Here is a 21,297-nt window from a genome sequence, read left to right on the forward strand (position 1 = left end):
GTTACTTCTTCTAAGCTTCCTTCAGAGTTTTGAACGGTGTCTAATCTAGAGAAATTTTTGACTTTATAAAGAATGGTTCGATTCCTCTAGTTCTGGTTCATTCCTCTCGTTAGAAAAGGTAGAAAAAGTGGTATTTTTGGGGGTGGGGGCAGGGATGGTGTGTTGAGTGTGATTGAATAAAGAGAGTTTAAACTTCACACCGAAAGTAAAAGAGGGAGGAGAGATAAGGAAGGGTCAAAGTCAAACATGCTTTCATTCCCCGAAATTAATGGCTCTTCCGAGAATGGCATGCATTTCATCATGAGTTGGGCCCCATTTGCTACCCATTATTTGGGCCTGGGCCATCCATTGTTGTGGGGGCAATGATCACTTTTGGGCTTTCTTTTTAATTTATTAGCTACAAACTCGGAAATTAGTTTTAATTATTGTGCCTAGTAAATGCTATGTATTTATGGTAAAGGGTGTCCACTTGTGGCGTTCAACCATACAATTTTAATTATTGAGACCCAATATAATGTAACTTCACTCATTTATACATTATATTATTAGTTTAAAGGTTAGATGTTACAGAATTTTGAGCTATCAGACTATCAGATGAAAAATAAGTAATAAATTAAATGGAAATTCACATTATTATTATTATTATTATTAATTTTTTTTTTTCTTGTGTAGAAGAATTCTTTGGTTGGATAAGATTCACGAGGGACGTATTCTAGCATTCAATGGTGTAAAGTAGGTGAGCGATATCTATGATTCTATATTTTTAATATATATTATTTTGACATTATCTACGGGAATTATGATGGGTGAGGATGACGTTATTCAAATCTACTTCACAATTATTTCTAATTATTTTCCGGTTACTTATGAAAAAAAATGAATATCCAGCACTCATACTCATAGCCACGCCACTATCGCCAGCCGAGCGGGTTCTTCCATGGGAACAATGGGCCAGCGTAAACGGGCTTATTCATTTTGGGTTTTGACCCGACCCAAGCCCTAATTGGGGTACTTACTCACCCTGTCCGATTCTCGAGTCCCTCCCAAAACCCTACGAAACCCCTGCGTTTTCGCGGTTTCGGCTTCTTTTCTATTGAAGCTTCTGTTTTTGGTTGATTGTTACTGAATCTACTGATAGCATAGCATGGAGAAGCTTTCCGAAGTAGTTGAACATGAGGAGGAAAAGGAAGACGGAGAAGATAACCTGAGTTTCGAAGAACTTGGATTGGACCCTCGTCTAGTTCGCGCGCTAATCAAGAAGGGAATTCAAAAGCCAACGCCCATACAACACGTTGCAATTCCGTTAATTTTGGTACGCATTTAATCGTTAGAGACGTCCCTGGTATTTGTTTCCTTCACCATACGCACTGCGCTTCCTGATTGGAGGGAGAGCTGTTCAATTCTTGATGCTGCTTCGTTTGCATCTTAGTTACTGTTTTCATTTGCTAATCTGTATCCTTTCGTGCTTGGAAAAGATAATTTCTAAGTTTGAATTTTGATTTCTTCTTTACTCTTTGCTCCATTCGAGGAGGTGTTTTGTGACGTTCTATTTGTTTCAGGAAGGTAAGGATGTGGTGGCTCGGGCGAAGACTGGTTCTGGGAAGACTTTCGCGTACCTCCTTCCGTTGCTTCAGAAGCTGTTTACTGGTTCTAGTACGAAGAAGAAGTCAGGTCCAAGTGCAGTTGTTCTAGTTCCGACTAGGGAGCTGAGTCAACAGGTACGGCTGTTCTGCTAATGCATCTGAGAAGGATCTGAGGGAGGTTGAGCTGTATTTTCTAGTTTAGTCTCTTTGATTGATCAGTTACTGAGTTACTCTTGCGCACTATGCATGCAGGTTTATAAGGAAATTTCTTCTCTTATTGAATTCTGTCGAGTTCAAGTGAAAGTTGTCCCATTGACAAGCAGCATGTCACATTCTGATTTGGTAGGTTCAGGTTCATTTTCGTTTACCCAAGTATATTGGGAGGAATAGATTCTGAAATAAACTATTAGATGTAGCGAGGTGATTCAGGTTTTTGTGCTGGTTACTGAATCTATTTGATGAATGTCTCTTGCAGCGAACTGCGTTGGCAGGACCACCTGATATTATTGTTGCTACGCCTGCGTGCATCCCTAAATGCTTGTCTGCTGGTGTTCTCCAACCAACCTCCATCAATGAATCACTTGAAATTCTCGTTCTGGATGAGGTAATATTATGGTACCAATGTGATCAGCATCCCTGCATCTTCTCATTTTCTCAATGGGTAGTGCTACATGTGGTTTTATGTTCTTGGTTCAACTTTAAAATCTCCGTAGCACTGCCAGCTACAGTTTGGCCACATGTAATGGTAATAAAAGATTTTTTTCTTGGGGGTGGTGGAATGGATAATATACTGATCGAAGAGACATATACAAAAGAAGGGGACCAAAATTTTCCATAAACCAACTGAATTGGCTCCTCCTGATTGACAAAAATATGCAATAAATCATAATTACAAAACAATATTGTAATATAACACCATGAAGAAGAGTGGGGGCAAATGAGATCCTATAAACCAGCTGAATTGAAATCCGAACTCTAAAAAATTCTATATTATTTTCCAACCATATACGCCAAAACATCAGTTCAGCCTGAAAACAGAAAGCATGTTTCTCTGAGTCTGTTTTGCAAACAATGCACCAGTTAGGGGAGATGTAAAAGTTTGGCATTCTCCTTTGTAGCACATCACTAGTGTTCAGCTTGCCTTGGACTAGAATCTATAGGAACATTTGTCCTTGTGTTTCTTAGATCGAATAATAGTGGGGAAAGAAAAGAAAAGAAATGATACTTTGTGCAGTTTATTCCAAGGAGTGATGGATTCTATTTCTTCTTCTTGGGAACATTCTTTTAAGGAGACTGATGTTCTAGAAAAGAAAGAAAAGAGTGATGTTCTAGAAAAGAAAGAAAAGAGAAATGTAGGTGCAGCCACTGCAGTATAGATGGATCAATATGCCAAGTCATAAAACTATGGAAATAGTTGATCGATTTTTTTAAATTAATATTTTCTGGATAAAGAAATAGTTGCTAAAATATACCTTCCCAATCCTCCCTTTTGAGAGAGGATATTGTTTTTGTAGGATTTTGGTGTGTGTTATTTTATGGGGTATTTGAAGAGGAATAGAATAATAGGGTCTTTAGAGGTCTTCAAGTGATGTTTGCGCCCTTATTAGGTTCAACGTCTCTTTGTGGTCTTTGGTGGCCAAACTTTTTTGTAATTTTCTGGTAGATCCTATTTTACTTGATTAGATGTCTTTTCTTTAGCTTGCCTCCTTTTTGTGGGTTTTTTTTCCCTGTATGCCCTTGAATTCTCATTTCTACTTGATGAAAGTTCAGTTATTCATAAAAAAGAAGAAAACATCAGGTGGAGATTTTGCATAGAGATATAGATTGATAGGCTACTTTTCATTTTCTTTCTCTTCCACATGTTTGCAAAATTGATTCTACGATTTTAAATTTTGAGAAGTACAAGTTTCTTAATATCACCTTAAGATTAAGAAAATTCTTATAGGATTAAGTGCTGGTAGATAAAGTGTTTTATATTTGTTTTCAGGCAGATTTGCTATTGTCATATGGCTACGAAGATGATATAAAAGCTTTTGCAGCACATGTTCCACGTTCCTGTCAATGCCTTCTCATGTCCGCTACATCAAGGTTGTTATCTACACTGCCTTCACAAGCTGTATTTTTCAGTCCTTGCAGACCGATATAATCTTTTGAGACATTCTGTTGGTAGACTGTGTTTTTAATTGATGGCAGTTTGTCCGTTTATTTATTATTATAATTTTTTAGTCTGTTATTTATGGAAGGTGGCATGTACTCACTGTTCATTTTCTTAGCTTTTAGCTTGTTTAAAATTAACTTGGTTGAATTTTATCTCATTGGTTTATAGAATTTTGTGCTTTGTTTGATCAATTAATGTGGATATTTATTTTGGGTTTGCATTTCTGACAGCGAGGATGTTGATAAATTGAAGAAGCTGATCCTGCATAATCCCTTCATTTTGTCTTTGCCCGAAGTGGGAGACATTAAAGATGATCTAATTCCAAAAAATGTTCAACAATTTTGGGTAGGTTCCTCTGCACTCATCATGAAAAAGATATTATTCACTCTTGCCCTTTAAGTGAACATGTCTACATTGTTACTCCTAGATGCTAAATCATTTACTTTGGTACCCCTGTAAGTTTGTAATCATCAGTTTTAAAAAAATCAAGGATATTCCTTTTGACAAATTTCTTTAACATAGTGTATATGATTTATTCCTTGTTCTCATTTTAATAACAACATTTCATTGACTTTGACTGGTGCTAAAAAGTCTTTTNTTTTTTTTAATTCATATATAACTTCTTCTGTATCTATCGTTTAAACTCATGTTTAAAAAGTATTGATATGCGCATGTCTTTTTAATGTTTCAAGATCTCTTGTGATGCTCGAGACAAGTTACTTCATATTCTTTCACTCTTAAAGTTGGACTTGGTTCAGAAAAAAGTTCTCATATTCACAAATACCATAGACATGGGCTTCAGGTTGAAATTGTTTCTGGAGAAGGTAAATGACTCTGGTTCACTTTTTTCTTCTGTTCAGAATGAGCCCTTCTAAAATATTGTTCTTAAAAAACGTATTTTGATCTTTATTCAATTTGTACAATTCCTTTCTTTTACGTATACTTTGGACCAAGTTATCATCTTGTGCAGATGGTTTCTAGATCATTGTTGTGTACTGTTACCGTTTCCTTTTGCAGTAGCTTCTTTTGTGACCTAGTTTTTTAATTGAACTTTTTTATATTTATACTTCATTTCCTTATATAATCTGAGATACACCCCGACCCACAAGAAAATTTGTTTTTAGTTGATTTACTGCTTACCTGATACAGTTTGGAATCAAATCTGCTGTTCTAAATGCTGAGTTGCCTCAAAATTCTCGCCTCCATATTCTTGAGGTATGCGTATTTATAAAAGCTTAGTGTTTGTACAGTTTACATGAGATAAATTAACGCTAAGCAATCTTGGTGTGTTATTTACCTCGTATACTACACGTGTTGTTCTTTCTTTGGCTTCACAGGAGTTTAACGCTGGGCTGTTTGACTATTTAATTGCAACCGATGACAGTCAAACAAAAGAAAAAGAAGCCAACGAGGAGAGTAATGTTGATAAGAGAAAGTCCAGAAAACGTGCCAAACAAAAGATAGATTCTGAATTTGGAGTAGTACGAGGAATTGACTTCAAAAATGTTTACACAGTATGCAAATCAATCTCTCTCTTTCACTCGTATTTGTTCTTACAATTATTAAATTATTTATTTTGATAAAAATATGTCTATTTTATAGTTACTTAGTATTTTTTTCTTTTTCTTTTTTTTAATAAAGTACCATCTTTCATTGAAAAAAAAAAAATGAAAGAATATGAGGGCATACAAATTGAAAAAAAAAAAAAGTCCACAAAGGGAGCACCCTAGAGGAAGGATCTCTCCAATCTAACAAAATGAGACCTAGCAAATAATTACTAAGGGAATTCATCGCAGATGTTCAAGGAAAAACATTACAATTCACAAGGGACCAACCAAACACCAACAGAGTGTCCCTCTCAATCCCTCTATATATTTTATTATTTCTCTTCCATACTCCTGATAAAGCACACCCCCAACATTCAGAAGAACTCTTTTGCCCCCTAAACGATGGATGGAGGAGGAACTCCTCAATCATATCACTAAAGGCTCTATGACGGGCTAATTGAAGGTCGAACACTGTCAACAAAAAGGCCCAACCATCAACAACCCTTGAGAACCTGACCAAGGTATTAATCTTCCATGAATAACTTGTAAGACAAAAAACTTTAACTTTTTTTTTGAGATTTTCATCTTCCAAAGAATCGAGAATACAGATTCCTAAGAGGAGAGGGGTCCAACAAATAATGAAAGAAAGATCTACAGAAACAAAAGCCATCAAAAGGGCTAGAACTCCAAATACTAACATCCCTTCTCCCCTCTTCAATCTCGACATCCCCTAGTAAAGAAAGTAGGGCCTTGACCTCTGTCATTTCCCTATCGAATGAAGGATGATAAAATCCAAACGAAAGAGAGGGCAAGCTTCCTGAATGCAACAAACAATCAAACACAACAATTATTCATAGCAGATAAATGAAAAGGTGATCCCCCAACCATCTATCCTCCCAAAAAAGATGCCAAGCCCATCGCCCACCACACACTGAATCATATAAGAAAAAGAGAGATAGTTAGAGTTTTCTTTCCACAATTCTGTGAATGTGCCTTTAACCCCACCAACATCCAATCAAAAGGATGAGAACCATACATGCTCACGATAGTCCTAGACTACAGGAAAGAGGACCCAAGGGAAAAATCCCATATTATAACGCCCAATTATGTGCCTTCAAATTCCCTAATTCCAACCCTCCCCGGTGAATGGATTTTCCCACGATCTGTTAGTTCATTAAGTGTGTTCCTTTGCTTTCCTCCACACCTTCCCACATGCAGCCCCTCATATGCTTCTCCAAGCTCTTATACATTGAACATGGGGCTCTAAAGAGGGAGAAAAAATAAATGGGAATACCACTTAAAACAGACCGGATTAGGGTAAGCCTCCCTCTTTTGAGAAAAAAGTTTCTCTTCCAGGAGGCCTTAAAGAAATCTACGTCAGGTTGTTTCCAAGAGGAAGCCCTAGATTAGATGTTGGACCCACCTTGCCGGCTTAGCTCACTCTCTCATCTTAATGGGATCATTGTTCAGGTCCAAAATCTGTCATTTACTTCTATTGTTCTTAAGGCTTGACATGGCCTCAAAGAAAGTAAGGGTGTGATTCATAGTTAAAAAATGTCCTCCTTCCCAGAGCAAAAAAAGATCGTATCATCAGCGAATTGGAGATGAGAAAGAGTTACTCGGTATTTTGTACGTGGTAGAATTTTTATGAACTGAATCCCTTGTTTTTCTGTTCCTCTTTTGATCCGTGGTGGAGGAAGAGAGGTTTATGATTTGTTCTATTAATATATTCCTTTTAGGTCTCTTAATGTGTATGTAGTACATTGTACAAGTAGTGTACTTAGTACGACCCATGTATATAATTCCTTGTGTTATGCGAATTATCAATAATCATGTTACACAATTTACACATTGTCTGATAACTGATATTATTTTCAGTCTCTTGATGGCTGGCTTCAACCATCAAGCAAGCTTTTAACAGTAACTTAACTGCTATCTGTTCAGGTTATAAATTTTGAGTTGCCTCCAAGTTCATCAGGATACATACACCGTATAGGACGTACTGGAAGAGCTTATAATACTGGTGCTTCTATCTCATTGGTTGGTATTTTGAGATGCTGTTTGTACTTCACGGCATTATAGTGACTATTTACTTGAGGTTTTCTTTGAGGGTGTTGGTGTATTCTTATGTTTCTTTCTTGTTCTTTTGACATATTTAATTTTGGACTCTGTTAATTATAACTAACCTCTCTGTTGACCTCCTTGGGTGCTTTTACATCCTTTACCCAGCTTGTGTATTTTATTATATATTCTCTTATGCTGTCTCCTTATCACGTGAAGCATGTGCGCTTGGTAAATGTAACTGCAACCAATGTTGGTGTTGATATCTCATTAATACTCTCTGTTTCTTTCTCTCTCTATTGTGATAGGTTTCTCCAGATGAGATGGATATTTTTGGAGAAATACAATCTTTCCTGAGAGCTGATGGGGATACAGACATTATTGTACCATTTCCATTACTTACTAAGAATGCAGTAGAGTCTTTACGTTATAGAGCTGAGGTTTGTGTGATGCATATATAATATTTCTTAAGGGTGGCCATTTAGATATTTAACTTTCATTATTGATGTGTTCTGCGTGCCTTCGCAGGATGTTTCGAAGAGTGTGACAAAAATTGCTATTAGAGAATCTCGAGCTCTGGATTTGAGGAACGAGATTCTTAACTCTGAAAAGTGAGCTATTTCCCCTTCTTGTCTAAATTTTCTGAAAAATTGTACTATTCTGTTTGCTTTAGGTTTGAAAACAATTATTTGCCAATTACTGCACCACCCAAGTTGCAAACAGTCATTTAACCAGCATGTCCATGTCTTTCACTTCGTGCGCATAATCCAATTTAATTTGTTAATGTAGGAGTGTTATTATGCCCATATTTACGTCCATTTAATAACTTCATAATGTGTTCTCGTTCTGTTTCCTATCCAGATTGAAAGCTCACTTTGATTCTAATCCGAGGGACTTAGGTAACATCTTTTACTGAATTTTTAGTTGTTTGTACCAACATTTACCCATTTATGCTGCTTAAGTTTAATGGAGTTTCTTGTGCAGATTTGTTGAAACATGATAAGATTCTTAGCAAGAAACCCCCTGCTCCTCACCTGCGTGACATTCCTGACTATCTTGTCGACCCAGTAACTCAAGAAGCCAGCAAAATCATCAAACTTGCTAGAGCAGCAATGGGAAATACACAGTCTGGCCGTCGGCGTGGGTTCAAAAGAAAATCTAGAAATGATAAAGACCCTCTTAAAACATTTTCGGCTGAGGTACGATTTTGCTTGTTTCAATCTGACGGTAGTCTCAGAGTAGGTAGTTACTACTAATTGGCACTCTTGCCTGATTTCAACAATTTGGTCGCCCACTAACCCGCCAGTTGGTAATTGCATTTCTACTTGTTTAAAAATAGGCTTCAAAGAGATCTCGCCGTGGTGGGGGGAAGAGAGAAGGCAAAAGTGATGACCAAAACAACAGACGCAAGAAGAAAAATTCTGTCTGACTTGTCGATCCTGGATGGTCAACAGCCAGTGTATCCACAATTTTGTATTGAAAACTAGTGATAAATTATAGTTCAGCAGGAATGTACTCGGCAATTTTTCCTTGTGAAATTCAGTTATAGTGATGATTTTGATTGAAAAGTAAGGTGAAATTGTCGCTTACCAGCTTTGTAATTGTTGTTTCACTCTCATAGAAAACATGACTTAAAAAAGCTCCTGCGATAAAGGCCTATAAGATTGGGGTGGCCAGAACTTGCTTTAAATAGGGTTTCCTCCTACCTGCTAATCCTCGACGTCCATCTGAATTTTCAATTACATTTGGTACTAAAATGTTTTAAGCCAATCTCAATTTAAAAATGGCAAAGAAGCAAAATAATTGGGTGTGCGATGAATCACAATACGAGCATCAGGTCTAATCCAAACCCAATGTGTATGATCATAATAGCTTCATAGAGTAGTTGAAGCATTGTAGTTTGGAACCGTTCGGTAATGGAGCTCCATTCCGGCTGCTTTGTTGCACCAGTTCTCTTCATCAATTCTCTCACTGGCGGCTTCTTGCCAATGCTTGGCTGGGACATATCGTTGCCTAGATTTAGAAAACGATCAAACCTGAAATCAACCCATTTCAATCATAAAAATATTAATAAAGAAAAAAGAAACTGCTGCTTGCGGCAAGGTAAAGGTTTGGTGGAGGGAGGAGGATGGAGGAAGAAGAAGATTGTGAACGCAAGGGCATATAGTTCATGTAAGGGCGTTCAGTCCAATTGCTCTTGACAAAAAAAGATGCACAGATTTTACCGGAGAACCATTTCTCTCTTCAACAATCCACCTTCTGCATTACTACTCACGAAATCGAACACCCCATTAACCTTCTTTCTCAGAAAACCGCACTTGTCTCTGTCTCTGTCTCCAATAAGCTCTCACACGAATCCCAATGGTACAACAGAGACTGGAGGGTTTGGGCCTATTCACCTGAAAACTACTCCGCATGATTCCACCAATGATAGAGACGCCGACGAATTTTCCGCTGACGTCGAAAAGGTGTACAGGATTCTAAGGAAATTCCACACCAGGGTTCCGAAACTCGAGCTTGCTCTGCAGGAATCCGGTGTCGTTTTACGCTCTGGTCTTCCGGAACGAGTTTTAAGCCGGTGTGGCGATGCCGGAAACTTGGGTTACCGGTTTTTCGTCTGGGCTTCGAAGCAACCGGGTTACAGGCATAGTTATGAAGTGTATAGAGCTATGATTAAAACCTTGGGGAAGATGAGACAGTTCGGAGCCGTATGGGCGCTGATTGAGGAAATGAGAAGAGAGAATCCATACATGTTAACGCCTGAAGTGTTCATTGTTTTGATGAGGAGGTTCGCTTCCGCCAGAATGGTAAAGAAAGCAGTTGAGGTGCTTGATGAAATGCCCAAGTATGGGTGCGAACCTGATGAGTACGTATTTGGGTGCCTTCTTGATGCTATGTGTAAAAATGGCAGTGTTAAAGAAGCAGCTTCGCTATTTGAAGATATGAGAATTCGGTTTAATCCCACTCTGAGACATTTCACATCATTGTTGTATGGTTGGTGCCGAGAAGGCAAGATTTTGGAGGCGAAGCATGTATTGGTCCAAATAAAGGAAGCTGGTTTTGAGCCGGACATTGTGGTTTATAACAATTTACTTGGTGGGTATGCTCAAGCAGGGAAAATGCGGGATGCTTTTCATCTGTTGGAGCAAATGAAGAAAGTGAACTGTGGGCCAAATGCAGCTTCTTATACAATTCTGATTCAGGCGTTCTGTAAGATGGAAAAGATGGACGAGGCAATGCGTATTTTGGTCGAGATGCAAGGGAGGGGATGCGAGGCAGACGTTGTGACTTACACAACTCTGATAAGTGGATTTTGCAAGTGGGGGAACACAGACAGAGCATATGAGATATTGGATAATATGATTCAGAAAGGCCATGATCCTAGTCAGTTGAGTTATTTGTGTATAATGATGGCGCATGAAAAGAAGGAACAGCTGGAAGAGTGTATGGAACTCATGGAAGAAATGAGGAAGATTGGTTGCTTACCAGACCTTAACATCTATAATACAGTCATAAGGTTAGTATGCAAGTTGGGGGAGCTCAAGGAAGCTGTTCGACTTTGGGGTGAAATGGAAGCTGGTGGGCTTAATCCAGGTCTTGACACATATATTGTGATGGTTCATGGGTTTCTTAGTCAAGGTTGTCTAATTGAAGCTTGTGATTACTTCAAAGATATGGTTGAAAGAGGTCTATTATCTGCTCCACAGTATGGTACTTTGAAGGAACTAACAAATGGTCTTTTGAGAGATCAAAAGCTTGAATTGGCAAAAAACATGTGGAGTTGTATTACTACTAAAGGAGGTGAACTTAATGTCAGTGCTTGGACAATTTGGATTCACGCACTTTTTTCGAACGGGCATGTGAAGGAGGCTTGTTCTTACTGCTTGGACATGATGGATGCAGACCTAATGCCGCAGCCGGATACTTTTGCCAAGCTAATGCGTGGCCTGAAGAAACTTTACAATAGACAACTAGCTGTAGAGATCACAGATAAGGTGAGGAAGATGGCTGCAGATAGGAACATCACTTTCAAGATGTATAAGAGGCGAGGGGAGAGAGATTTAAAAGAGAAAATCAAGGCCAAAGAAGATGGAAGGAAAAGAAGAGCACGTAAACGCCGCTGGGGTGGAGTGCACAAAAAGACTAAATCCCTGTAATTTAAGAGCCTTGTCACGAAGAATGATTCATTCTGCGGTTTCTGTAAAAGATTTGATTTGTAATGGTTGGTGCATCATTACTGCTTCTACAATCTGCCGTCCATCATTTTACTGAATTGACGAGAAGTGTTCTTTGGCTCTCTGATTTAGTTCATTGCAGCCGATATCAATTATAGGTGTATTCTATTAGTGAGGAAACTACACGTGGGATCTTTGTGGTCTAAAACTTGCCACAAGGAGAAGGTTAGTCAAAATGCTTTAACCCTTATGTTGCTATGCATGAAGATCAAGATAGCTGCTAATTGGTACCATGTTCAGCATCTTAGTCATTTCTTTCGGCTTTCACCAGAAAAACAATGATATCACTTCTCGGGTGGAGGTTTAGGAACTATGTTTTTCATTTTTGCTCATTGCTAGATTTCATATTGTTATTCTTGTTGATCACCCGATGAGGCAGACTCCTGCTTTATGTACATTTTTATTTTTCAGAATGAAGATCTTATTAAAAAAGGAAGAGGGATGTCCATTTAACCATCTGTTATGTAACTGTGTTTATTGCACTGATAGAAAACTGGATTTCCTGATAGATTAAGAAAATAGGCCATAGGTGGTGTCATAAACATTCATTCCAAAAAATCAAAAGCCAAAGGTAACCACAGAGGCTTAAGAGGATAAAAAATCTTCTTCATAGAAACAAATTACAACGCAGTTTTGCTTTATCCATCTAGAACATAATGAATCCCAGTAATGAAAGATTTTACATTCTCAGGCCAAAGATACACTCAATTAGAAAAATTCAATAATTTCACATTTGTTTAGAACTTTATCGATCTCCAATCAAACCACCCGACATTAGCCAAACTATATGATTCCAAATGTTTCTGTACAACATAAATTCTAAATCACACACAAGGCAGTTTACTCTGGCGGACAGATGTAAAGCGTCAATATTATTAATATGTACAGGAATTCAGATATTACAGCTGAAATATATAAGATTGTGATTCAATCTGGGTCCTTGGAGATTTTGCAGTGTTTATTCATTAATATGACTTATCTCTATTTTAACCTCGTTATTTTGTTTTCAAATGTATGCATGTTCATTGTTTCTTCTTATAAATAAAGGAGATGATATTTTCACTTTCCGCTGTATCAGCTTGGTGCAGTAAGCTATTGGGTCAATTTCAAATAGGTATATCCATCTAATCCAACAAATAGTGTAGTACTACTACATGGTTCGATGTGAGATCCCATATCAGTTGGAGAGGGGAAGGACACATTCCTTATAAAGATCTAGAAACCTCTCCCTAATAGACGTGTTTTAAAAACCTTGAGGAGAAACTTGAAAGGAAAAATCTAAAAAGATAGTATCTGTTAGCAGTAGGCTTAGGTTGTTATACTCTATGCGAGAAATTCACTTTCTCCTCAAGTTCAGACATCATCGACTTCAGGTATGCAATTTTCTCGATAGAAAACTGTTACCTTTCCTTCAACTTAGACGAGTAGTTTACCTTTCCTTAAGTTTGCCAATATTTGCAGGGTTATACTTGAAGTGATTATATCCAAAGTAATACTTGATACCTCTTCTCCTAGAAGAAATCAAGCATTCCTTTTGTCAGTTCCTTCTATAACTAAATCAGATGTTTCATATCAACCACTTCAAAACTTCATTTGAGTTCCTTTATGTTGCCTTCTAGGAAATGATCTGTAATTACGATAATCTGTGTCATCATAGATTTCCTCTTGCAGTTAACAAAAATTAAGAGCAATCAAACTTCGTAACATTGATAGGAAGACAGAACTGTAGCTAGGGGATATGCTATACCTGTAAAAGCACCTCAATGACATTTTAGTGTTATACTTCTCAGAGAGAGATAGAGTTGCTCGTGTTTGAGACGAAGTACCTCATTGCCATGAAAGTCTTGGAGTGTTTTCAGTTCTTCTCTGCGGAACAGAGCTTTATGTTCTTTACCCAGTGAAAGGTTCGATAGCTGGTCAAAACAAAATCAAGCAATCAATTTTCAGGTCTCTGAGTCTGTTCTGTTTCCACCCACTGGGGACAAAGCTGCAATTCATTTCATTCCTGAAAATTTGAATATGAGACTGCATGAACAGAGACTCATATATAGACATGAGGACAAGACTGAGGCCATACATCAACCCAGCAAACAACACCAAGAAGATGACTACTCCAATGTGACTGAAAAATCCTGAAGTGCATCAGCTATATTCAGTCCTAGCTTCTTCTTCTTGACTGGTTGGTGTTGTTTCAGAAGAGGAGCTTCAGAAGCTAGCTACAAAGCACTGAAATTCTCGGAGACAGGAAAAAGAAGACGTGCTGTGCTGTGCTATGCTATGCTATGCTTGTTCCTGCTTCGGTTCTGTATGGTTAGTTAATTTGGTTGGCATATTTAGTTTCTTTTGTACGGTTAAGAATTGTACTTCATATAAGATTGTTCCAATTGTGTTTGGTTTTAAGGCGAGTTTTTAGATGACTTTTGAGAAAAAGACCTTTCTCTAGCAGAAGTCCTTTGGTTGTGTTTTAGGATTTCCAAAACAAATTCGATTATAAAATCAAACCAAATGAGAATTGAGCTAATGCGAGATTCCATCTCGGTTGGAGAGTAAAATGAAATATTCCTTATAAGAGTATGGAAATCTCCCCTTAACAGATTTGTTTTAAAATCGTGAAGCTGACGACAATACGTAATAGACCAAAACGAACAATATCTACTAGCAGTAGACTGTTACAAATGGCATCAGAGACAGACATTCAGTGATATGCCAACGAGCACGCTTACGCGAGCGTGGACGTTCATATTGAGAGGCAACAATGTGCAACTTTAGGATGTCGGCAAGGCCTAGGGGCCGGAAAGATGAGCTCAAGGCTTGGCCTTGTGGGTTTGGATGGGCTGACTACGGCTGACAGAAATGCCGTCAATTCAATTATTGCAAAAGCGCGTGACACTGTGCACGTTGAAGGGTCCCGCCAATGCTCTTTTCTCTTACTACTAAGCATCCCATCACATCAACCGCTAAAATAACCCTTTCCTCCCTTTTTCCCACTGCCATTTCTCCTCTCTCTCCCTCTTTTCCCTCTCCTTAGATGAAACTACGCACAATAACTAACCAAACCCAAAAAAGGGGAAAATTAATTTTAAGATCCAAGATCTGGACTTTCAGACACTAAATGCTGCTGCTTTCCTTCTTCTCTTATCTGATCTAAGGTGATTTTTCCAGATCCCATCAAGTTTCTGTTACCTGTGCGTTTGTTTCCTTTATCCATTCTTTTATCTCAATCTCTGTAGTTTGTTCACAACTTGAAAGGTTTCTGCTGCCTTTCTATTTGTCTCTTGATACTGGGGGTGAAACACATCGACCCACAATGCTACATTACATCGATCTATGTGCTTCTTTCAGTTTCCAGTATGACATTGCATTGTTTTGCACGAATGGTGTTTGTTTTTCCCCCCCTTCAATCGTGGGCTAAATTTGCTTCGTTTTTTTAACCTTCTCGGATTTTACTTTCTGGGTTTTAAATCTATGAAATTATAGGTTATAAATATGTGTTCTGTATGGAGGCCATAGATGATGATTTGAAAATTAGATTGAGCTGTGCAGTTCGTGTTGTTTGCTGATTTAGTTTTGGAAGTTTACTCTTGAAATTTGCATCCTTTTGATTTACTCGATTTTGATGGGTGGGTGCTGGAAGTGGGGGATAAATAGACATGAGTGGCCACAGACATCTAGTGTCTGGAAATTCCCTCATGGGTTTCATTCTAGTGTCGGTGGCTTTCTGTAACAAGTTGCTACTTTCAGGAGAATGATTTTTTGAACTGAATTTTGGTTCCATGGAATCAGATTGTCTATTTAATGGACATGCAATCTTACTACCGGTTGTTTATGTTTTCATCAAATGCAGAATCATATTCTTTTGAACTATTAATCATGCAAAGGAGGCAACCTACTTCCACGCGCCGCAATGGAAGCTTTCCATTTGCTGGGGCTCTAAACGCGAAATCAAAATCATCTCCCCTGTTATCTATTTGCCTGGTCCTTGTGGTAATTTTCATGATTAAGAATCAGTTTTCTTTCCTGATTTGTTTTATATTTCTTATCGTTTTCTATAGATTATTGCGGTGGCTGGATGATAATCCGTGATTTCCATAGTAACGTTACCACTCAGTAAAACATAATCCATTGGTATNCTTTTTTTTTTTTTTTTTTTTTTTTTTTTTTGTGGGTTTTCACAGGGAGCAGTTCTTCTACTTGTCTATGCATTTAGTGGACCAGGTTTGTATTTGATTTACAATTTCTAGACTTCTCAATTCATGATATGTTTCCAAGTAGTTTCGGGTGTATACTTTGATTATAGTCGAAGAAATGAAAAATGGGGATTATTGTCTCATTCATTGAACAGCTATTTATCAATGCAGGTTCATTTGGAGGCAACAAGATAGTCAGCAAGATTGAAGGTAAATTAAGTTTTCCTTTGTAACCTCCTTGACGTATAGGGATCGGGCGTCTCTCCCTCTTTATCACCGTTTCGTGCAATGTTTGTCCCTTTGAGCATTCTTTGCTTTCTTTCACATCACAATCCTTTGTTTTTGAATCTATGCTTACTGAGCAATTGATAGGATATTTTCCTTTGGGTAAGATCGAAGATGAAATACTGCCCCCAACATTTTGCACTATATGAATAATGAAAGAAAAAACAACTTCATCCTTCATTGCTTGTAAACAGAGCACTCAGCAATTAAAACAGAACAGTAGCTTTGACACTTTCTTTGTACTTTATCTGCCATGTCTGAGCCTCCCAAACGAAGAATCCTTGTTGAGACATTTACTCTTTCTAGACATTTTATCTTCCATAAGCCGTTGATAAGTCCCTTGGGATCAAAGATTAAGGTGTGAATTCTTTGCCTGGGAAATGACCCGAGGAGCCCAATTTCCAAAGTCTACTATCTTTCTTCCCAACAACCCCTGGGGGTTGCAATTTTGTACTGTTTGTTTTCCTCCGTATCTTGATTCACTGGGGACAAATGATATCACATTCGTATTTCTTTTGTTTGTTCTTGATGGGTTATTTTTAACGAATTTGCATGGTAAAGGCTGTAATATTAAAGAACTTCTATGGTGGTTTGATGATCTCGATCAATTTTAGTTACAATGTGCAAATGCTTGCAACTTGTAAAATGTAACGATTTGATAGTTGATCCTGGTGATGCTTCTATAAGATTTGATTGCTTATATGAGCATTTACTGTCAAAATTGAACCTACAGGTGATTTTTCATGCACATTGGAGTTGTTGAAAGCAGTACCCATCTTAAAGAAAGCATATGGCGATAGTATGAACAAAGTTTTGCATGTTGGTCCGGATACCTGCTCTGTGGTATCCAAGCTATTGAAAGAAGGTGAAACAGAAGCATGGGGCATAGAACCATATGAAATTGAGGATGTCGATGGAAACTGCAAATCACTTGTGAACAAAGGCATTGTTCGTGTGGCGGATATCAAATTCCCTCTACCCTATAGAGCAAAGTCATTTTCTCACGTTATTGTGTCAGATGCAATGGATTACCTATCCCCCAAATACCTGAACAAAACTCTTCCGGAATTTGCAAGGGTTTCTTCTGATGGTCTTGTTATATTTTCTGGTAACTTTTTGAAAGCTCTATGCAACATCGTAAAGATTGCTTTCTATTGCATCATAATTTCATTACCAATCACTTTGTTTTAAATTCATCATTGGCAAATATTTTTTGAAGTGTATCTACTTCACTATGGAAACTCCACAATCGTGTGGTGAATGACCTCATTGAATGTTGGATGCTCTGCTCCTACTAAAAGTACAAGTTGGGTAGAGAGGATTTGAATCTAGGATGGAAAACTTAAGTCAACTAGGAATTTCCAGTTGAACCATCACTGTGGAGTAGAATTACTTTGTTTTGTGATAGAAGTAGCTACTACTGTTCAAATATTACACTTCTTTTCTTGACCCACAAGGAACCAATTGGAGAGTTCCTCTTAGCTGATTGTCATTATAGCAAGCATACATAATTATTTGGACTATAAATCTTGTGACCACGTTGTGGATACAGAGAAATATTTAATAAACTAGGAGTCTTCTCTATTGCATAACTTGTTTCTCCTTTTCTTCTTGCTAACAACATTTTGATGTCGGTCTTCATTATTTCTTATCCGACATTAATATCCTCTATTCGATAAAGGTCTGGTGACCTGTTACTCTCTCCTTTTTGTATAGGTTCACCTGGTCAGCAGAAAGCAAAAGTAAACGAGCTAACAAAGTTTGGACGGCCGGTAAGCTACTACTTATAGCATGTTATATGGATCTTATGTGTGCCATTTTTATTGTGTATGCTCATGCATAATTTTTTTTTGTGTTTTTCACATAAAATTATAAACAATATGGATAATGTGTAAATTCACGGATCTACTTGCTCGTGGAACAATAGTGAATGGACGAGCTCTTAAAACCAACTCCTATGGCTTTCATAACTGTAGTTTAAGTATGTTACAGCTTTAGCTGTAGACATCTATTGCACAATTTGTGCATGAATGAATCGTTAGGGAAAATTGCACATTGCCCTGCGCCTCCCCTCAATTAGGGATATCTGTTGTTCATTTAATTATTTTCTAAAATTACTTCAATCTTGAATTGGATGAGTTAAGGCCGTAAGTAAGTAGTTAGAGCATATTATTTAGGTGGTATACTTGAGAGGTGCATAATATGGTTGTGTGTGATTTCATTAATGTAATGGATGCATTACTTCATATTTGAAGGCCAAAATGAGGAGCTCGTCTTGGTGGATTCGATTTTTCACCCAAACAAGCTTAGAAGAGAACGAAGGCGCTGCCAAGAAATTTAAGCAAGCAGCATCCAAGCAGTCTTACAAGCCCGGCTGCCAAGTTTTCCATCTCAATTCATACCATTGATATCAAATCATAAGATATGAAATCATTTCTTACCCTCTTTTTTGTCTCTTTCTCTTGTCATTCTTATGTTATAAACAAACATAAAAGAAGCTAGACAGGTGGAGAATCAGCAATTGATGTACGCGTTTTTTTCCTTTTTCTTTTTCTTCTTTGGGTGGTGGGATTGGGGAAATGTCATTGGCACAATATTGTCAACACGGGAGACTTTAGTGTTCTCAAGGTTACTATATATATATATATATATTAATTATTTTTATTTAACGAGATGAATACTACTGATGGTCCTATCGTTTTGTATCGTTTTGGCTCGTGGCTTTCTTAGTATATTTTCTGCCTATTACTCATCATGCCCACTGATCCAACTCTGATCTGATGTATCCTGCTGACATGTTGATATTGTATAATAATTTATCTTCTGAACTGTATACTCTTGTTTCGGCTGGAATTTTTTTTTTTTTTGTCTCTGTTCTTCTCATCTTCTAGCTGCAGCTATGAATACAGTTATGTCAAGTAACTTGAACACAATGGCTGTCCTCTGAATCCATGCACCCTTGAAATTTTCGTATTACATAGAATTGAGTTGGTATTAAATGGTTGTCTATTATACCAAAATCTAGATTTCTCCCTAATGGCTTCCAATTATGCATCAACAGAGTTTGGGAATGCAATCAAATGATCGAGACTGTCTTTTCTTTCAACCCTGTAGTTTATAGAAATGACTTCGACTCGAATTCACCTAATCTTTGAAGGTTCTACGAAACTTATCTCATGCCCCCTCTCTGGGTAGAAATTAGTTTTTTTTTTTTTTTTTTTTAAAAAAAACCTTTTAATTGGATTAATTGTATATATAAGTATATAGCCGGCTCAATCAGAGGGTAATATCAAATTTGAAAAACAGAGGCCCAGGATGCGAGTGAAGCTGTTGTTTGATGTGATAGAGGAGAACAACAACCAAGCCACTTGTAACCGTGCCAACTTTGACGATCAAAGCCAAACTTGGACAGATTTTATTCAAAGGTTAGTAATTGGCTAATTATGATTAAACCAATAAATCATTTTGATCTTATTGGTACGGTTGAGGTTGAAAAGAGGATATAAGTGTAAGCAGCAGTCGGGTTCTCTTCTTTACAACCAATTTCTGCCAACACTGATACCGTATTATTATTGAGAACATGGAAATTGTTGTTACCAGAATGATGGGTCCTGATCTGACTGGGTCAGGGTCCTTGAATGTTTTGTGAAATGCTGGTTCATATGTCTATCTGGCCCATCTCAGCTCTTGATGTTTCCCATTTGGGAACCCATCATCCAATCATTATTAATATTCCAGATTACAAACTATAGGTATTCATCTCAGTAAACCCAGCTGGCTGCGTGTCTCAACCCAACTTCCTTCATGGGCCTTCAAAACAAACACACACAGCAAAACCAAAAGTGGGCTAGCTTCATTTGAATCATTCTTTCTCGAGAGCGTTTGGGTTTTCATTTCTGGGTTTCCACCTCTAAATCCACATGAAATTAGAATTTTGTGTGGAGGGAATGGTTTGTATGTATGTAGTAGTCGTTTTCATGTGTTTTAAGACATGACAGCTTAGTCTGCAGTTATGTGGTGGACCTTGCCTAGCTAGCTGATGCAAATAGCTACAACTCCAATTTGCAGGCACATGAGCAGTCACACACTGTTGAGGCCACAAGGCGGCCCCAAACTCCAAACTCACCACTACCCTGTGTTCAATTAACCAATGGCATGCATTGTGGCATCAAACGCTAGCTAGTTTAAGCTTCATTCCATCTGGTACTTTTCTTCCAAAAGAACCCAACTTTTTTAATCAGTTGGGTCAAAAAACCAGTAGAAACAAAAGGTAGTTAAGTCAGAGTGGAAGTGGAAGTGTTAGGTAGCAGAAGAGAAAACAGCTGGATTTTGGAGTGGAGTGTAAGGAAAATGGTCCACGCAGAGTGTCATCAAAAGCTTAGCGGCTAATGACCCACTTGCATATATACTTGGGTTTGGGACACATCCTGGTCTACACCACTTCAATGCTCCTTTCAAGTTCATAATAAATAGTTTGGGCGGTTTGGATTTCCTTTTGGACTCCCAAACATTTCTTTTCCTGTTGTCTGCTCCATAATCTACAGATCCACCAAATTCTAGTCAATTCCCGATCATTGGATGTCTGGATGTTTTTTTTTTTTCCATATTTTGACAAGCAATTTGGTCTCTGACAAAACAAGTATTAGATTGAGTTAGAGGAGCAATGGCTGCCACGGTTTGTACCATCAGTTATGATCTCAATAGAGACTTAANATCTCAATTCATACCATTGATATCAAATCATAAGATATGAAATCATTTCTTACCCTCTTTTTTGTCTCTTTCTCTTGTCATTCTTATGTTATAAACAAACATAAAAGAAGCTAGACAGGTGGAGAATCAGCAATTGATGTACGCGTTTTTTTCCTTTTTCTTTTTCTTCTTTGGGTGGTGGGATTGGGGAAATGTCATTGGCACAATATTGTCAACACGGGAGACTTTAGTGTTCTCAAGGTTACTATATATATATATATATATTAATTATTTTTATTTAACGAGATGAATACTACTGATGGTCCTATCGTTTTGTATCGTTTTGGCTCGTGGCTTTCTTAGTATATTTTCTGCCTATTACTCATCATGCCCACTGATCCAACTCTGATCTGATGTATCCTGCTGACATGTTGATATTGTATAATAATTTATCTTCTGAACTGTATACTCTTGTTTCGGCTGGAATTTTTTTTTTTTTTGTCTCTGTTCTTCTCATCTTCTAGCTGCAGCTATGAATACAGTTATGTC

General features: G+C 37.7%; 3 protein-coding genes and 1 long non-coding RNA gene across 6 annotated transcripts; 3 read left to right on the forward strand and 1 right to left on the reverse strand.

The window, feature by feature from the left end:
- The first annotated feature begins 1,032 nt into the window (after window positions 1-1,032).
- On the forward strand, window positions 1,033-8,921 carry LOC111803979 (DEAD-box ATP-dependent RNA helicase 16-like). The gene is made up of 15 exons (XM_023688608.1): window positions 1,033-1,312; window positions 1,560-1,718; window positions 1,836-1,925; window positions 2,059-2,187; window positions 3,571-3,671; window positions 3,972-4,086; window positions 4,434-4,565; window positions 4,891-4,956; window positions 5,079-5,255; window positions 7,233-7,328; window positions 7,658-7,789; window positions 7,878-7,960; window positions 8,211-8,248; window positions 8,334-8,548; window positions 8,689-8,921. The coding sequence occupies exons 1-15, from the start codon at window positions 1,145-1,147 to the stop codon at window positions 8,776-8,778; spliced, it is 1,791 nt and encodes a 596-aa protein (XP_023544376.1). The 5' UTR covers window positions 1,033-1,144; the 3' UTR covers window positions 8,779-8,921.
- LOC111803980 lies at window positions 8,776-9,638 on the reverse strand. The gene is made up of 2 exons (XR_002816450.1): window positions 9,575-9,638; window positions 8,776-9,385 (listed from the first exon to the last, which is right to left on the reverse strand). It is a non-coding gene; the product is annotated as an uncharacterized LOC111803980 (long non-coding RNA).
- On the forward strand, window positions 9,392-13,980 carry LOC111803978 (putative pentatricopeptide repeat-containing protein At5g65820). The gene is made up of 2 exons (XM_023688607.1): window positions 9,392-11,749; window positions 13,375-13,980. The coding sequence occupies exon 1, from the start codon at window positions 9,560-9,562 to the stop codon at window positions 11,504-11,506; it is 1,947 nt and encodes a 648-aa protein (XP_023544375.1). The 5' UTR covers window positions 9,392-9,559; the 3' UTR covers window positions 11,507-11,749; window positions 13,375-13,980.
- A 573-nt stretch (window positions 13,981-14,553) lies between these two features.
- LOC111804370 (uncharacterized protein At3g49720-like) lies at window positions 14,554-21,047 on the forward strand. 3 transcript variants are annotated; one of them, XM_023689146.1, is made up of 8 exons: window positions 14,554-14,733; window positions 15,429-15,568; window positions 15,760-15,799; window positions 15,943-15,981; window positions 16,790-17,164; window positions 17,773-17,828; window positions 18,312-18,478; window positions 20,804-21,047. In XM_023689146.1, exons 2-7 carry the CDS (start codon window positions 15,455-15,457, stop codon window positions 18,462-18,464), a joined length of 777 nt encoding a protein of 258 aa, XP_023544914.1. In that variant the 5' UTR covers window positions 14,554-14,733; window positions 15,429-15,454; the 3' UTR covers window positions 18,465-18,478; window positions 20,804-21,047. The 3 variants fall into 3 exon arrangements, with proteins under 3 accessions (XP_023544914.1, XP_023544915.1, XP_023544913.1); XM_023689147.1 differs by lacking the exon at window positions 20,804-21,047 and having other exon boundaries at window positions 14,554-14,769; window positions 18,312-18,722; XM_023689145.1 differs by lacking the exon at window positions 20,804-21,047 and having other exon boundaries at window positions 18,312-18,721.
- Window positions 21,048-21,297: the final 250 nt, after the last annotated feature.

The sequence above is a fragment of the Cucurbita pepo genome, chromosome LG10 (genome assembly GCF_002806865.2).
Source record: "Cucurbita pepo subsp. pepo cultivar mu-cu-16 chromosome LG10, ASM280686v2, whole genome shotgun sequence".
Taxonomy (NCBI): domain Eukaryota; kingdom Viridiplantae; phylum Streptophyta; class Magnoliopsida; order Cucurbitales; family Cucurbitaceae; genus Cucurbita; species Cucurbita pepo.

Bases quoted from the DNA above. Each gene is read 5' to 3' on its own strand.
- LOC111803978 (XM_023688607.1), top strand. From the start codon at position 9,560: ATGCACAGATTTTACCGGAGAACCATTTCTCTCTTCAACAATCCACCT.
- LOC111803979 (XM_023688608.1), top strand. From the start codon at position 1,145: ATGGAGAAGCTTTCCGAAGTAGTTGAACATGAGGAGGAAAAGGAAGAC. The intron at 7,790-7,877 runs GTTTGTGTGATG...GTGCCTTCGCAG, and splicing joins CTTTACGTTATAGAGCTGAG to GATGTTTCGAAGAGTGTGAC. The intron at 7,961-8,210 runs GTGAGCTATTTC...TTTCCTATCCAG, and splicing joins GAGATTCTTAACTCTGAAAA to ATTGAAAGCTCACTTTGATT.
- LOC111804370 (XM_023689146.1), top strand. From the start codon at position 15,455: ATGCAAAGGAGGCAACCTACTTCCACGCGCCGCAATGGAAGCTTTCCA. The intron at 15,800-15,942 runs GTTTGTATTTGA...TTATCAATGCAG, and splicing joins CTATGCATTTAGTGGACCAG to GTTCATTTGGAGGCAACAAG. The intron at 15,982-16,789 runs GTAAATTAAGTT...TTGAACCTACAG, and splicing joins GATAGTCAGCAAGATTGAAG to GTGATTTTTCATGCACATTG.